Raw genomic sequence first — 16635 nt, 5'->3', positions numbered from 1 at the left:
GCTGATCGTTGGACAAGGATTTAATCTACTGCAGTAAGAAACAGGTGGAGGTACAGGAACACCATTCTTTTGTTTCCTGAACATCTTAGGTTCACGTTCTCGATTGCCTTGGAGAGACTGCCACAGCAGAGCAGGGGGAGAAGGGGCCGATCGCTCCCTGGTGTATCGAGACCTCTCGGAGGTGTTTCTGTAAGCACACAGCACGTGAAGCTTTCCTGGTGCCCCGATGGGTCTGCCAGGAGGGGGAATGCCTCACGCTGGACTCAGGATTGCTGCTTTCTGGTGGGACTCTGCCCCTTCTCTCTGGGGGGCACGGACAGGAGGGCGATGTGTGGATGCACCGAGCCCCTGCCAGGGGATCACCGATCCGTGTGGCGTGGTGCTGTGGCTCTGGGGAAGGGGACACCCACGAGGCTGATGCCTGATTCGGTGGGACCTCTGAGGATCATCCACAGGCAGGTTTTGGCTACTTCCAGAGCAGGAACCTGCACCACCTCACAGCACCCAGCCCTCCTCACACTGAGGCAGAATTTCCATCGCTTCACCTCGCGCCCGCTGAGGGGCCCCCCTGCCGCCCCTCAGCGCCACACCTCAACCTCCCCTTCCCTCCTCCTGTCCCCACACCGTCCCCACAGCCCCATGGCGGCGGGGAAAAGGCGGGAGGAGGCGGGGAGGGGAGCGGGGCGGTGCCGCCTGAGCCCTGGCGGCCGCCGTCGGTGCCGAGCGGGGCGGAGCGGGGCAGGCGGCGCGGCGGGGAGCGGGGCGGCATGGCGGACTACCTCATCAGCGGCGGCACCGGCTACGTGCCCGACGACGGGCTGACGGCGCAGCAGCTCTTCAGCTGTGGCGATGGGCTCACCTACAAGTGGGGACGGGGCCGGGGGAAGCGGCTCGGGGGGTTTGGGGAGGTTTAAAGGGGGTTTGGGGGGGGTGTGAAGGGGTTTTGGGGGGGGGGGGTCTGAAGGGGTTTAGGGCTGGGCGCTGAGGTCTCTCCCCGTCCCGTCCCCGCAGCGATTTCCTCATCCTGCCCGGCTACATCGACTTCACGGCGGACCAGGTGGTGAGTGCGGGCCCCGGGGGGGGTAAGGGGACACACACGAGGCTTTTTTGGGCCGAGATCCTGTGGGTTTGGGGTCGCCGCCGCTCAGCCCTTGTCCCTCCACACGCACAGGACCTGACCTCGGCGCTGACCAAGCGGATCACCCTCAAGACGCCGCTCGTCTCCTCGCCCATGGACACGGTGACGGAGGCGGGCATGGCCATCGCCATGGCGGTGAGCATTGCCCCGGCACCTCGTGGCAAGGCCTGGCCCCATCGGGCCCCTCAGGGTTTTCGCCCTGTTGGGGTGCCCTCAGGGAGGGCTCGTGCCCCCCTCGCCAGCCGCTCACCCCCACCTCCGTATCCCCACAGCTCACCGGGGGAATCGGGTTCATCCACCACAACTGCACCCCCGAGTTCCAGGCCAACGAGGTGCGGAAGGTGAAGGTGAGTGGGCACGGGGGGCTCCCCGCGGCCAGGCGGGGGGCACGGCTCTGCTGGAGGGGCCACAGCCACCAGGGGAGGCTGTTAGGGGGGTGGGGGCTCTGTTTTTTTTCACGGGGGTGGTGCTGGTGCGGCTGCACGTGCAAACCGTTTGCGCCTGTTGCATGTTTTCCTGTGCCCAGCGTGGGTTTTGAGGGCAGAGTGGGAATATTCCCCTTAATTTCAGCAAGGAGGTTATTCTAGGAGCTCCTGGGAATCTAGTGAGCCTTGGTGCTGCTCTGTGTCTCATCCTGTTGGTGGGGTGGTTGCAGACCTCCATGATCCGCCAGGTGCACGTCCAACTTGTGCTCGGCCCAGCAGCACTGCTGAATCTTTCTTTTTAGAAATACGAGCAAGGATTCATCACAGACCCCGTGGTGCTGAGCCCCAACGACAGAGTGCGAGATGTGTTTGAAGCAAAAGCTCGTCACGGATTCTGCGGGATTCCCATCACGGACAACGGGAAGATGGGGGGCAAGCTGGTTGGTATCATCTCATCCCGAGATATCGACTTCCTGAAGGAGTCAGAGCACGACCTGCCTCTGGGCGAGGTGAGCACCTGTCGGATGGGCGTTATGGTAGGAAGCAGCGAGGCTTGTGGTGAGGAGAGGGGCCGGTGCATGGCCGTGAGGAGGCTGTGCCAGCTGGATGGAGGTAGCAGGCTCCGTGTTAGCTCTGCAGGGCTGCTCTGGGCTTCCAGGCAAGAGCATCTCCTTCGCTTACATCCCCTCTGTGACTCCTGCAGCGCAGGGACGAGCGTGGCTGCGCAGTTGGTGTTTGTGCAGCTCCTCCTGCGGGGTTATCTCAGTGCTGTGGGAGCCCTCCTCCCCACAGCTGGTGCTGCCCCTTGGTTTACAAGTTCCCGCTGTTGCTGCCGCTGTCCCGCGTAGTGTCTGGTGTGGGCTGGGGCTGCGGCAGCTGTGCTGAGCCCAGCAATCCCCCACGCGCTGCTCCTCCTTTTCTGGATCGCCTTTTCCTTCATGTCTCATACAGGCTTTTTAAAATAACCCCCTGAACTTGAAGATTGATGGCTTCCTTTTCATAATGCTGCCTTCCCAAACTCCCCTCTCGCAGGAGCACGCCGTGCAGCGCGGTGTTGATTCCCGTTAGCTCTGGTGCTGTTACTCGAGCTGCGTAACCGTACACCTGCGTGCTGTTGGGTTGCACCAGCGGTGCCTCGGGGCCGGCTGCTGCTCTTGACTCACGACTATTTTTAGCTCTTGCTGACCAAACCTGGTATCACATGCTCATCCTTGTTTGGTTTGAAATCTCCTATAAATACCCCTAACAGAAACCCTACAACAGGAGCAGGTTCTAAAAGTGTGCGTGGCTCTTTGAAACAGTGCTGACCCATTCAGCAGAGCCACACAAGAACCTCCTCTCATCCTTCCCGAGTGTCATTCAGCATCGTGGAGCTGGAAGCTTGCTCTTAGGGTTTGACGTTTGCCTCTGTCACCAGACGAGGCTAAGTGGATGAATGGTCCCCTAGATCTTCCTTCACACGAGGTCCAGCAGTGGTCTTGCCGACCCCTGCGTTGCCATCCAGTTAAACACGCAGCTCAGGGAGATCCCACAGACGTAGGGAGCACACCTGGCTATTTCTGTGATATTTTTTTTTTCCCAGGCTTTTCCTGAGATGTGGGTTTTTTCAGGGGCAAGATTTTGGGTGGATGCAGGCAGGGCAAACGTCTTCCCTGATGAAAAGTATCTGTTCTTGTGGTACAAATAACTAAAATGTCCCCTCTTTTCTCTGCTGTGTGTGACTAACCCCCTTCCTTGAGGTTCATTCTGCCCTTTTAGCTTTGCCTGGCCTTCTCGGGTACCTTTTTATGGAAACATCACACATGAGTTCTGTGGGTGGGAAGGGGCCGCGTGGTCCCTCCTCAGCCCCCCTGCCTGAGGCGCCCTCAGCTGGAGCAGGTTGCCTGGGGCTGTCTCCAAGGATGGAGCCAGGAGCTGGGACTGCTCTGGGCCACCCTGCTGACGTTCGGTGTCACGGTGAAGGCTATTTTCTGTATCTCGTGTCAGATATCCCTGTGTTCCAGCTGCGGCCGTTGCCCTTTGCCTTTCTGCTGTGTTTTGGTGCTTGTTTGTCAGGGCGAGCGTGGGTGAGCGTGTTTGTTTGGAGTCAAGCAGCTCCTCTGCCCCAGTGACCTTCCCAGCAGCAGCGGGCTATTCTGAGCAGTCCTGCCAGAGCCCTGTGCTGGGGGCTGCTGCGAGCACAGGGCTGGGGGCAGCGTTTCTGCCGGGACAGCAGGGGGCTCTGGAAGCATCTCCAGCCCTTAAAAGCCCATGCCCTATTAAAAGGGAGGCTGTTTGGGTGACATCCCAAGCAAGGGTCATCCGAGAGCTCGCGGGTGCTCTCCCTCGGCTTGCTGAGGCCCTCTGCCATCTCCTGGCTTCACTGCACCGATGGGTTTGGGGGCTGAGCGTGACAGATCCCATCTGGCCACCGCTCGCACGGGGACGGAGCATTGGAGGCTGTTCCCGTGCGTGTCTGGAGGCGTGTTGCTGGGCTGTGGGCTCTTTTGTCTGTGGAGCGTTTCACGTGGGCAAAGGGGTTTGGTATTTTCAGATCCGTGCGCGGGAGTCTGTATGACTTGATCTTCTCCCTCCCACCAGATTATGACAAAGCGGGAGGACCTTGTTGTGGCCCCAGCTGGCGTCATGTTGAAAGAAGCAAATGAAATCCTGCAGAGGAGTAAAAAAGGTACCTGCGAGCGTCTGTGACGCGACGGAGAGCTGCGGGAGCGCGGAGCAGCAGTGGGAGAGAGGGGGCACGTGTCCCTGAGGGGGTGGAACACGGAGGGGCTGCGTGCCAACACGAGGGAAGGAGAGCGGGGAGAGAGTGCCCGCAGCCCTCTGCCAGGGTACAGAGTTCACGTGCGTTCATCGTGAAGCTGTTTGAAGTTGGGGGATTCTTGGCAGCCCGGGGACTGAAAAACGCCTGGCTGTCCGGCCACATGTCTTTGGTTCTGCCACCAGCTTCAGCTCTGTTTGGGCTTCAGCTCTGTTTGGGGCTGGTAGTTTGACTTCAGCACGGTGTCGTGGATTTAATTATTACAAAGGTGCACTTTTCCTACAGTAAGTGTGAAAATACTGAGTCCTCTTCCAGCCCTGCCCGCTCCTCGGTTTGTTTGCTGAGCCAGGCCTGCTGGCACCCCCACCCGCCGCTAGTGAGGACAGGCAGGTTCATTTATGGATCCTTGGCAGAACAAGGGCTGGCCACAGGGTTGTGGTTATAATTAGAAAGTTGTTATTGCATAAAAATGTCAGCAATCAGCATGGCTTGTTATCTACAATTTCTAGCACTTAGCACGGTTGCACAGAATTCCCAGAATTCTCGCTCACAGGGATTATTCCCAGTTACACGGATTTTTCAGCCACCTGGGCCCTCGGCAGATGGGGTCAGATTCTTAATAATGAGCACACGATAAAATAATCCTAACCCGGGCTCAGGCTCTGCCTGAGAACATGATCCCCTCGCTCCTCAGAGGCAGCAGAAGATGGTGGAGCCATCCCCGGCCACTTGGGACTGGCAGCTTTTGCCATCCAGCAGCAGTTCTGGCCTGAGTCCCACTCAGGGCTTGCAGCTGCTTGATTTTACAAGACCCGTGCCCCCCATGCAATTACGGATCCCCTTCCCTGGTGGGTGTCACTGTGTCAACCCAGCACCTGGGCTTTAATAATGCTGATGGCTTTAATTACCCTGCTAATGGGTGTCCCCACGCCCTGACACCACAGAGGGGGAAAAAGGAGGAGGGAAGGTGATGGGAGAGCAGCCTGCTTGCACGTTATGGATGCTTCCCTTACTGTTGGTTATGCTAACCCTATTACCAGGGGGCAGGAGCAGATTTGATACCACCTCTTTGATTCACCACCTCCTCGCCAGTTCCTGCCTGCCTGATGCTCCAGGGCTAACGCCTGGTGATGTTCTCTGTTTGTTTCCAGGCAAGCTGCCAATTGTTAATGAGGACGACGAGCTGGTGGCCATAATTGCCCGCACGGATCTCAAGAAGAACCGGGACTACCCTCTGGCCTCGAAGGACTCCAAGAAGCAGCTGCTGTGTGGCGCCGCTATCGGGACCCACGAGGACGACAAGTACCGGCTGGACCTCCTGGTGCAGGCTGGCGTGGACGCGGTGGTGCTGGTGAGCACACAGGGGTGCTGCTGAGCCAGTGCTGGCCCCAAGGGTTGGGTGGGCTGGGGATCCTGTGCCGACAAATCCCTCTGACAGTGGGACAGCAGCAGAGCAGTCACAAAGGGACCTGTAGTGAGAAGTGTTAGAATGTGACCATTTATTGACCTCTTGGTTTCATTCAAGTCTGAGTCCCCATATTCCTCCTGCCTGGGAATTTGTGTGGCCTCCAGGGAATATGTAGGATATGGCAAAGTTCCAAAGGCTGAGAAGAGAAATGCTGTCAGTTGATGCCATCCTGTGATGTTTCTAACTAGCTTTCTGTGTCCGACTTACAGTTTTCCTTCAACTGTTCAGCATTTGTTGTTGTTTGCTTCTCTGCCTGGTGTTGTTCAGGGTCATCAGCTCAGAGCTGCTCTGCCAGTCTCCGCTCTGGCCTGTAAGCTCTCGGGCACAGCAGTCCCTGCTGGTATTTGCACATTGTTTTCTCATCGATTGTTGGCTTGCAAATCTGCCTGCTCTGAGGGCAGGGCTGAGCAGTGCTGCAGCTGGAAATGTTTAACAGACACTGCCTGGGGCACCGCGGACTGGCAGGGCGCGATCGCTAGGTGGTCGACGTCTGGTATTTCCGCTGCATGGCAGGGGGGATGTGTTCCTCCTGCCTTTGTTTCACCTGCAGTTTGAGACGAGGCTGATGGTGGAGCAGCTGGTTCGTAGTGCAGCCAGACCTGCTGCTTGTTACTGCAGGTAGTGGGGAAGCTGCAGGATTTTAGAGTGAAGGATGCTCCTGAAGTCTTTATGATAAAACTGCCTCACGTGGGGAGGTACATTGCTGTTTGGACAGCAGCTTCTCCTCTGGTTCTGTGCTCAGCTTGGGGTGTTATATTTGGGTGCTCAGCCAGCTTAGCAGAGATCCCAGAAAGCACAGTAAAGATCTGAGGTTCTTCCAGAGCTGTATTTATAATCTTTTTGTAGAAATGTTGGTTGAAATTGTGTTTCTTTCTGTTGCAGGATTCCTCTCAGGGGAACTCCATCTTCCAGATCAACATGATTAAATACATTAAGGAGAAGTACCCCAACCTACAAGTTATCGGAGGAAATGGTAGGCATGTGTTGAAGACTTCCCATTTCTGAAGTATGTTTGCTGCTTAGGCATAGAGGGTGCTGCAGGGACGTGAATGAAATGAGCCAGTTGGTAAATGTCTGCACTTAAAATGGTGTCGTCTGGCTTGGGGGATAGAGGAAGACCGCTCTGCAGATACAGGGCAGTACCCTGCTGCTGCCACTGCTGCAAATACTTTGAAACCTTCATTCTGCAGCACAGTGTGCTACACTGCTTGGTAGCCTCTAGTTAAGAGCCTATACTTTAGCCTCTTCTACACACCAATTTAAAATTTGGGGTAATAATACTGAATATTGCTGTCTGCAGAGATCTAATGGAAACGTTCCCTGCCTCAAAGGTGTTTGGCACCAGGTGGTGCCCCCAGCTCCCTCAGCCTTTGGGTATGAGGTAGCCTGACAGGCCGCTGTCATCCCATCTAACGGGGGCAGCTGGGACAGAACTCAAGGGCTGCTTTTGCAGAGAGGCGGGGAGGCAGGGGACAGGCAGCCCTGGCTCTGGCACGGGCACGCAGCTGGTGTAGGGGGGGGTGTGCAGCCGTGGGGGTGAGCACCAGGGCAGAGCAGTGTCGTGCACGGATCCGTTTGTCTCTCTTCCAACCGGTTTCTGCTCCCCACAGTTGTGACCGCTGCTCAGGCCAAGAACCTCATTGACGCAGGGGTCGATGCCCTGAGGGTCGGGATGGGCAGTGGCTCCATCTGCATCACGCAGGAAGGTGAGAGGGATCGGCTGTCTCCCAGATAGGCTGAAGACATCCATTCCGTAGAGGTACTCTGCTGAAAAGCAGCCCAGCCCGGACAGACTTCTCCCGCTGCGACGGCAGCGTCTAACAGCAGGCCGGCTCCTGCCCCTTTGTCCAGGACGCACATCCCTGGGCTCAAACCTTTGGGGTGGCAGCAGCAGCAAAGGCATTTCCCAGTACTGACCCTCACTGGGTAGAGCAGGTGTGGCACGTGTGGCTTTGCCCGGCAGGAGCCGCTGCCTCGGGGTGGGGTGGGCTCTGCGTGAGCTCTCCGTCCCCAAAAGCAGCCGTGGGGACGGGTTTAATGCACCAGGCCCTCTGCTCCCCTTCCCCCTGGCAGTAGTGTGCGTGGTGCTTGAGTATTGTCTGCTGGGCTCGATGCCTTTCTGCGACTTCCAGGCTGGAACGGGGTTTCTGGCCGTTGTCTCTGCGGTTAGCTGGAGCTTGTGCTGGGCAGAGGCAGTGCTGCCCTTAGCTAAGAGGCGGAGAGGGCGTCCCCAAGGCCTACAGGAAGGCTGCTCTGAGTCCTCATGTTCTGAGCCTGGCAGGTGAGGAGGGGCAGAGGGGGCAGTGTGAGGTGCGAACACCTTGGTCTTTGCCACGGGAGGCAGCAAGAGGGTGGCCGACGGGTGAAGGCGCTGCGTTAGTGCTCCCCTGGTTGCAGCGTGGAGCCGTGGAGCAGCCCTGGGCCTGGGCTGTGCTCTTGCTTCGCCTGCTGCGGGGGGTTCCCAGCCAGGGCAGGCTGCCCCAGGTGACCTCTACGGGGAGGCTGCGGTGCCCTTGGCCGCCTCCCAGCCGGCATCAGAGCGATGCCTCCACAGCAGGAGCAGAACCAGGGTGCTCACATCCTGCTCTGGCCCCGAGGCAGAGGCGTGCTCTGCTCTGCAGCACAGTGAACTTCTCCAGAGGGTGCCACAGGAGGTAGGGCTGGGTGCTGGCCTGGGGGAAGGAGCAGAGCACAGCTAGAACGTGGCACCCCACAGCAGATGTGGTTGCAAAACCCTTAACCACAGTCCACCAGGTTTTTTGGCCCTCTTTAGGACAAGAGCTTTGGTTCTCGGGGTTAGTGGGTTATTTCTCTGGATGGCTGCTGGGGCAGGGCGAGCATGCGCTGCGCACAGCCGGACCTGGCTGCCTTGGGACTGGCTGTGGCTTGGCTCGGGCTAGGAAGGGTCTGTGAGGTCAGCTCTGTCCCACACCGTATGCTCTGCCTAGTCGCAGGTCACTGCTGGGGTCCTTTGTTCTGCTGCTGTTCTTCTGTCTCTAAAATGTGTGTGTTTGTTTTTGTTTAGCTGCTCCAAAGATCCCTCCAGACCTAAAGTCCCACAGCCCCAAATGCCCTTCTACTGTCACGGGCACCTATAGTAAGTCACTTGCCCTGTTCCCAACCCTAATTACGTGTCTTGAAGCAGGACCCTGATTTGGCTGCACATGGCCCTACTGCTTGTTTGAGAATAATTTAGCTGTAGATGCACTTGGGGTTTTGTGGCTTTGGATACTGGTTTTGAATCTGAAATTGAAGCTGAGAAGCCTTTCTGAATTCCTAAAGCAGGGTCCCAGCTGTCAAAACTGATGGCGTTCAGGCCTGGCCACCCTCCACTCCAAAATCCAGTCCAGGAGCCTCCTGGCAGCACCTGCTGGCTCTCTAGCTGGGCACGCACCTGCTGATCCAGCACCAGGAGACAATCCCCAAGCAGTCCTCGATCCTCCTCCAGATCTGGCCCCAGTTGTGGGGAAGTTGTGCACTGGCTGAGCTGTGCCTGAAGCTGGCTCCCCTGGGGTCACAAAGGGACTGCCCGTGGCCAGCTTGGCAGCTGCATACCAGGACCACATCTTTCCCTGCTGATGCCTGATCCTTACAGGGAGAGAAAGGCTCCCCCCAAGCACAGGGTGCAGCTCTGTCTGCTCGGCACTTCCCTGATGCTGCCTGAGCAGACGCTGAAGGTGACCCTTGGTTTTTGCCCTTCTTCCCTGTTCTGAAGCACCTCAGAGGGAACGGGGTTTCTGTTACAGATCCTGGAAGGTTTTCTCCAGCGGTTGATCTTGTAGGGCCACCCTTTGCAGATAGGCTAAAAAAGACAAACCCTCACCCCCACTACTTGGTGTGTGCGTGCTCTGAACCCTGCTTTGGAAGCCTGCACTTGGAAGCTGTGGCGCTGGGCCCTGGGACAGCCAGAGCAGCGTGATGCTCCCAGGGGCCCCGAGCCAAGCAGTTCCTTAAAGGGCTGGTCTCAGTGGTGGCTGTCGTGAGGTTTCCGCAGGCTCCGTCTCCTGGTTCCGTCTATGGCACAGTCACGTAGACCCCAGGCTTCAGACCCTCCCGAATCACTTCCTTCTCTCCACAGAGCTCTTTCTTTGCAGCATTTTGCAGCCCCAACGTGGCCTTTAGCAGTGTGGTACCAAGTGAGACCATCTCTTTAAGCCTAACGCCATTCATCTTGTACCTGGCAGACACTCCCTGGCTGGCTGAGACCTGGCTTGACGCAGTTTTGTTCGATTAAAACCATTTCTTTCATGATCTCTGCCTGCCTTCCCTCTCTCAGCACTTGCTGCTGAGCTCTGGGAAGGGAGCAATCGCAGCCTCTTGGCCTTGGCAAACGTGTCAGGGATGTGCGCTGCCAGTGCTGCTGCCAGCAGGCTAAACCACACCTGGAGTCTGCACTCTGAAGTACTAATCCTGCATGTCCGTAATCTTATCCGCTGTATCAGACTAACTGTGACTGAAGAAAAGGCTTCCAGTTAATTGTGGGGAAGGGAAGTCTCCACGAGAGCAGCTTGTCTCAGCATACTTGCATGCCTGCAGCTGACAAACGTGTTACAAGACATGCCCTGTGCTGGTTTTCCCTCAAGCCTTCCATGCTCAGTGGAAAGCCTCTAACTGCTAGCGACTGGGAAGAGCAGGTAAATGCGGAGCTAACGAACTCCCTCCCGTGGGGCAGCTAAACTCCACCAAATGATCATTGCCTCGCGAGGCAGGAACAAAAATGATTCCCTGTACGCCGTCTAATCATCCTGCCCGTTGCCTTTTCCACTGCTGCATGTGTGTTTGTGTGTGTGCGTGCAGATTATCTATATCTATATGCAAACACGTGTACGGGTATATACACATATCAGCTCTCTCCCAGCCAGCTGCCTCGCTGTGCCAGGGCGCACCGGGCAGCTGCTGGCACACAGCGAAGGGCTGGCACTGCTAGGAGGAGGGGTGAGAGGCGGGATGTGCCATGGGGTGCTCTGGAGAGGGGCTTTCAGAGCCTGCCCCGCTTTCTTCCCCAGCTCCCTGCCTGACTGGGAGGAGCTGGGAGTCCTGGCTCGCTCCCAGTGTTACCCCGAAGACCCCAGAGCCCAGGTCACCACAGCCCTTGGAGCTCCTCGGGGGATTTGTGCGTTCCTGAGTGCTGGAGCATGTGTGTGCTGCAAGCCTGAAGGGCCTGCTGGGGTGGGGACGCGCTGCTGCACGGCACCGAGCCCCCTTTTTCTGCTCTCTCCCCACCTGTAGTGCTGGCGTGCGGCCGCCCCCAGGCCACGGCGGTGTACAAGGTGTCTGAATACGCCAGGAGGTTCGGCGTCCCCGTGATTGCAGACGGAGGGATCCAAACGGTGGGGCACATAGCCAAGGCTCTCGCACTCGGGGCCTCCACAGGTGAGCACCCGGCACACGGGCAGCCCCCCAGCAGGGGCTCTGCACGGCGCTCGACTGGGCACAAGGGTGCACACCTGACAGTTTTGGAGCTGTGCCCGTCACCTCGAGGGTTTGGGGGCCCTCCTGCTGCTGACACGCTGCTCTTGGTGATCCCTTGCACTAGTGATGATGGGCTCCCTGCTGGCTGCCACCACGGAGGCCCCGGGCGAGTACTTCTTCTCGGATGGGATTCGGCTGAAGAAATACCGCGGCATGGGCTCACTGGATGCCATGGACAAGAACCTGGGCAGCCAGAACCGCTATTTCAGGTGAGCGATGGTGCTTTGGGGCAGCAGAGCAAGCTTTTGGGACCCATCTGCTTCACAGACTTTCTCCATTTTGCTCCTGTGCAGTGAGACAGACAAAATCAAAGTGGCCCAGGGGGTCTCTGGCGCGGTGCAGGATAAGGGCTCTATCCACAAGTTCATTCCATACCTGATTGCTGGGATCCAGCATTCCTGCCAGGATATCGGTGCCAAGAGCCTGACCCAAGTCCGGTGAGTGCTTCCCCTCGCTTGCTTGTCCCTGATCAGGACATGGTGCTGCCCTGGGGGGTCTCTGTGGGCTGTGCCCACGCTGCAGGGCGTTCTGCCTGGTACACTTGCCAGCTCCAGAGCTGCAGGAGCGTGGTCTCCTGTGGCATGTTCTGTGGACTGGGCCCCAAATGTGGTGGTACCTCGCTCTGCCTGGCTCTCAGGGGCACCACAACGATCCTTCTGGCCCCAGCTGGAGGAAGCAGTGCCTGCCTAGTCCCAGCTGCTCCAGCAGAAGGTGTCAGAGCCGCTTTTCTCTGGACTCTGGCACCTGACTGGCTGTGCTTCCTCCTCAGAGCCATGATGTACTCAGGAGAGCTGAAGTTCGAGAAGAGGACGACATCTGCCCAGGTGGAAGGAGGGGTTCACGGCCTCCATTCGTAAGTGCCTCTGCCCGGGGCCAGTGCTCAGCCCTCAGCACCTCGTGTTCCTAGCTGCCCTTCTGGCCCTTTCAGGTCGGTAAAAGGTCTCTCTGGTTTGCTGCTGTCCTCGCAGGTACGAGAAGCGCCTCTTCTGAAGGAGGCCCCTTTGTGTCCGTCATTGTGCCACCCAGCCCTGTGCCACCCCGCGTGGGAGCTGCTCGTGCTGCAGAGGTGCCATTCTTCTTGTGGGCTGCCTGGAGCTCCCTGTGTCTGTTGGCTGCTTCATCATCACCTTCAAGGCTCTGCCACCTACCCAGGAACAGTGCAGCTGGGCTGGTGGCTAGAGCCTTGCACGTGTTGGCCGTGTTTTACAATAAAAGAGGAAAAGATGTGCAGTGGGTGTGTGTCCAGAGCCCAAGCCAGCCCTCCCTTCTGTACGGCCCTTGCAAATTTGCCTTCGCTGGCGCTGTCCTTCCCATCCTGTACCCTTAAGGGTGGAGGAACAGCATGAGTGAAAAGGCAGGAAGTGCTCTGAGTTCAGAAGCATTAAAAAAATAAATATATTTGTGTGCCTCCAGGCACTGTCACAGCTCCAGGGGGCTTTGCTGAGGTGTCACTGAGAAGTCAGGAATCTCCCTCCAAGCCACTAAGGGGAGCTGACGTCCCCACAGGGGCACTGAGGGGAAACTCAGGAAAGGACAGTCCCTTGATAGGGCTGAATGGTTATCGCAGCTCAGGGCATTCACAAACCAGCCTGGCTGAGAGCAGGAAAGGGGTGGCCCCTGGGCAGGAAAAGAATGGGTTGTCACGGGGCCTTTAACCGCTGCTGGGAGCTGCCAAACTGCTGCGGGCCCTGCTCTGGCTGGTGCAGCGACGTGTAGGTGCTTGTGTAAGCGTGCAGACACACACCTGCCTGCACCCATGGGCCCCTCAGAGCTGTATTTTCCCAGGCTGGGTGCTCTCCTCATCATTGTGTCCTCCCCTAAACGTCCCCTAACATCTCCCACCCCTGCACCACCCAGCCCCGCACCAACCCCGTGCTGGGGGCACGGTCCTGCCCCAGGAGCTTGTTGGCGTCAGGGCTCTGGCAGGGGCACGCCGTGGGTGTTTGCTGGCAGGCACGTGGACAGTGAACTCAAACACAGGCTCCCAACCAAACAACAGGCCCATAACCGCTGGGAGGTTTGTTTTTCTGCATGACTGCCCATCAAACCACTCCTGCCCGCCCAGGTTAGCTTGCAGCACCAGCTGCCAAAGGTATTTCACACCTGTAGCAGTTCCCCCCCCAAGAGCAAACATGCCTCTTGCTGACAACTTTAGATTTACCCCCGTGCTTTGTGGCTCTAACAGTGCCTCAAAAAAAGCTCTGTAGAACAGCAGTGTCAAATTAGATTTGCACTTGCTAAAAGCAGAGCCTTGAATTACAAACTAATCATATCAGTGGCAAACACTAATTAGCACAGCCAGCTCGCTGAGCAAAGCTAATCCAGGGCCTGACTGAAGGCCAGGGACTGCAGCAGCATCCCCTCTGTGCCCTGCTCCGTATCCCTTGCTTGAGCTGTTCAAGCCCACAGGGAGAGGGAGAGCAAGCACTGTGGGTAACCCACAACTGCTTGGGGCTCCCCAGGGACCCCACAAACACAAAACCCCACAGCAGAGCCTCGGGCAGGCCAGGGACACCACCAGGCAGCGCCGCAGACCTGTGCTTGCACCAACAGCACTGCTGGCAGCAGGCACATGTGGCTCTGCGTGCATTAACCACCAGACAAGCGCTCTGTACTTCCACTCTGTGTATTCTCCTGGGGGACCCCCCAGCGTGCCGGGGGCTGTGCAGCCCCGACCTCTCCCCACACCCTCCAGTTCCTCCCACAGCGTTTCTCCCTCGGGAGCAGCAATGGGGGGAGCACAGCAGCCCCTGCATGCCTGGCAGGCGAGGGACGAGGCGCTCAATCCATGGTGGAGGCGGGCAGCACCTAGCCCTCCTTGTAGGTGCCCCGCGGGGGGATGAGCCCGGCGGCTACGAGGCGCCCTTCGGTCGATAGGAAGTTGAAGGTGGCGCAGGCGTTGGGCTGGGAGAGGAAAGAAGATGAAGAAGGTCAGGAGGGTGAAGGGGCCACGACCCCCTCCCTGCAGCCCGCCTGCCCCCCCGGGATACCCCCACGTCCCCCTCACCGTGTCCTGCACCTCCACGGCGATCCCGCACGCCCGCATCTGCTTCAGCACGGCGGGATGGAGCCGCTCCACCCTGTCCCCGGTACCCAGCACCAGCACCTCTGCAACGGGACACGGCGGGGGCAGGCAGATGGGGGCTGGAGTGGCCCCCCCCGAGCCCCCCAACACCTTCCCCTGGGGGTACCGGTTCCCCACGTACCAACCGGGGGCTCCAGCAGGCGGAACAGCGCCAGGCTCTGGAAGGAGATGTCCTGCCACGAGCCGACCTGCGGGGATAGCACGGGGCTGGACGGGGCGGCTCGGGACCGACCCCGGCACCGTCCCGACCCCATTCCCGGTCCCGGTGCCGGTCCCATTCCCGGTCCCGTTCCCATCCCACACTCACGTTCCACTGCAGGATGGTGCGGGGCAGCACGGCGCAGGGCCCCACCACCACGCTGCCGCTGATGGTGAAGCCGCGGGGGCTGTAGCCCTCGATGAAGGCGCTGCCGGGGCTCTCGGGCTTCAGCACCGTCACCCGCGTCCGCTGGTACAGCTCGTCGTCCGCCGGGATCAGCCGGTAACCGCGCCACGGCGCCCTGCGGGGAACCGGGGCTGCCTCAGTACCGGCGTGAAACCCCCCCTGGACCCCCACCGAGCCCCCCCGGTCCCTCTCATGTCCCCCCAGCCCGCACCGTGCCGCCAGCCCCGCTCCCTCCCGGCCCAGCCGCCTCAGCGCCGCCGCCGCCATTTTGTGGCCGCCGGGGCCGCGGGTGCAGCCCCGCCCCTCCCGGTGCCCCCCCCCCCCATATCCCGCCCGGTCCCCACGAGGGGCGCCCCCGGTGGGCTCGGGGCCGTGTGGGGGTGTTCGCCCCCCCAAAAAAAAACACCACCGCCACCATCGCTTCTCGCCCCCTCACACCCAGCCCGTGACACCGGCACCTGTGGGGAGGGGTCGGGGCTGCACTGGCGGGGACACCGGGGGGACACCGGGGGGGGGGGGATAACGGGGGTCCCGTTAGCGGGGCTGAAGCCGGGGACTCCCGGAGCGGGCGGCTCCGCTGGCTCCGGGTCCGCCCGGGGCGGGCTTTGGCCCCGGCTCCGGAGCAAAACCGAAACCGGCAGCGGCGGGGAAGGGGAAGCGGGCGGCACGGCGGCGGAGCGCTGCCTGCGGGGCTCCCCGCTCTGCCCCGGCCCTGCCCCGGGGGGGGGTCCCCACGGCCCCGAGCCACCGGGGAGGTCACCGGAGCCGCGGGTGCCCGGCGGGTGGAGGTGAGCGGCGGCGGGCAGCGCCGTGCCGCACCGGGAAGGGGACGGGGGGGCTCGGCCACCCTGCACCGGGGGGTTCGGGGAGGGGACCGGGGGGCGCGGAGCCCCGTGGGGGGCCGTGGGGAGCCGGCCCCGGGGCTGTCCCGCTGAGAGAGGGGCGCTCAGTCCCGGAGCAGTGGGCACCGGGCGGTGCTGGCAGTGCCCACCGGGCTCCCGCTGCTCTGTGGGGCTGGGGGCGATGCCCCCGGTGCGGGGTGGGCAGCCCCAGTGTCGCCCCGTGGCACGGTGGAGCCCCGGTAGCCTCGCCGTGCTGCTGTGGCCTCCCCAGTTCCCGTTTCCCCGTCTGTGCTGTGCTCGGAGGGGAGCTGGGGGCACGGTGGTGGGGGGCCGGGACCGGGACGGAGCCGCAGCCCCCTCCTCATGCCACCTGCCTGGGGCTGGAGCCAGGGCCGGGAGTAACGGGAAGCCCCCGGTGTCGGTCACGGAACCGCTCCCGCCAGCACACCGGGACCTGCTACGGGGTAGGGGAGCCGTCGGGATTCCCCGCAGGGCAGGGGACGGTTTCATTTCCCCGGGTGCCCAAGGGGCTCCTTGCCAGGGCCGGGTGACACAGGGCTGGTGGCAGCGGGGGGGCCACACTGTGCCCGTCTCCAGCACCCCTGGCACAGGTGCCGAGGCGGGTGCCCTCCCTCGGGGCCGGCTCAGGTTTCCGGGCCCCGCTGAGGGCTGCTCCGGTGGCACCAGATGCTCCTGCCCCACCGGGGCTTTGTTCGGAGCCGTTTCCTCGTGGCCCTCCCCTTGGCACTTGGCCCGCAGCGAGGGGGGAGCAGCGACACAACCCCAGCACAACCTCTCCCAGCACCCCCAGACACAACCGGCCCGGCCACGGCCCCCGTGCGGCTCCTCCACCCCGGCGGTAAGTCGCCCTTCTCCCCCTCGGCCTGGTTGAGCCGGGTGCAGGGCGGTGGCCCCCCATGCCCGTCCTTCCTCGGCGCCGGCGCGGGCAACGGAATCCCAAAAGCAGCTGTCCCCGCTGCGCCCAGCTGCCCTGGGATTTCGTTACCCGCGCTCCCGCCTCTGCCTCAGCCGCCACCGCCGTGCACCCGCCGTCCTCACGCC

General features: G+C 60.5%; 2 protein-coding genes across 3 annotated transcripts; one reads left to right on the top strand and one right to left on the bottom strand.

The window, feature by feature from the left end:
* Positions 1-703: 703 nt before the first annotated feature.
* IMPDH2 (inosine monophosphate dehydrogenase 2) lies at positions 704-12491 on the top strand. Of its 2 annotated transcripts, XM_038186009.2 has the most exons (15): positions 704-865; positions 1012-1060; positions 1172-1273; positions 1411-1485; positions 1866-2072; positions 4144-4231; positions 5473-5672; positions 6672-6762; positions 7400-7495; positions 8815-8886; positions 11019-11162; positions 11326-11470; positions 11555-11698; positions 12031-12114; positions 12230-12491. In XM_038186009.2, the coding sequence occupies exons 1-15, from the start codon at positions 768-770 to the stop codon at positions 12249-12251; spliced, it is 1617 nt and encodes a 538-aa protein (XP_038041937.1). In that variant the 5' UTR covers positions 704-767; the 3' UTR covers positions 12252-12491. The 2 variants fall into 2 exon arrangements, with proteins under 2 accessions (XP_038041937.1, XP_038041938.1); XM_038186010.2 differs by lacking the exon at positions 8815-8886.
* Positions 12492-13871: 1380 nt separating this feature from the next.
* On the bottom strand, positions 13872-15083 carry NDUFAF3 (NADH:ubiquinone oxidoreductase complex assembly factor 3). The gene is made up of 5 exons (XM_038186023.2): positions 14943-15083; positions 14654-14846; positions 14468-14534; positions 14269-14369; positions 13872-14165 (listed from the first exon to the last, which is right to left on the bottom strand). The coding sequence occupies exons 1-5, from the start codon at positions 14996-14998 to the stop codon at positions 14070-14072; spliced, it is 513 nt and encodes a 170-aa protein (XP_038041951.2). The 5' UTR covers positions 14999-15083; the 3' UTR covers positions 13872-14069.
* Between the last annotated feature and the right edge of the window lie 1552 nt (positions 15084-16635).

The sequence above is a fragment of the Anas platyrhynchos genome, chromosome 13, assembly GCF_047663525.1.
Source record: "Anas platyrhynchos isolate ZD024472 breed Pekin duck chromosome 13, IASCAAS_PekinDuck_T2T, whole genome shotgun sequence".
Lineage (NCBI taxonomy): Eukaryota > Metazoa > Chordata > Aves > Anseriformes > Anatidae > Anas > Anas platyrhynchos.
This window is presented reverse-complemented; position numbering and strand designations above follow the sequence as displayed.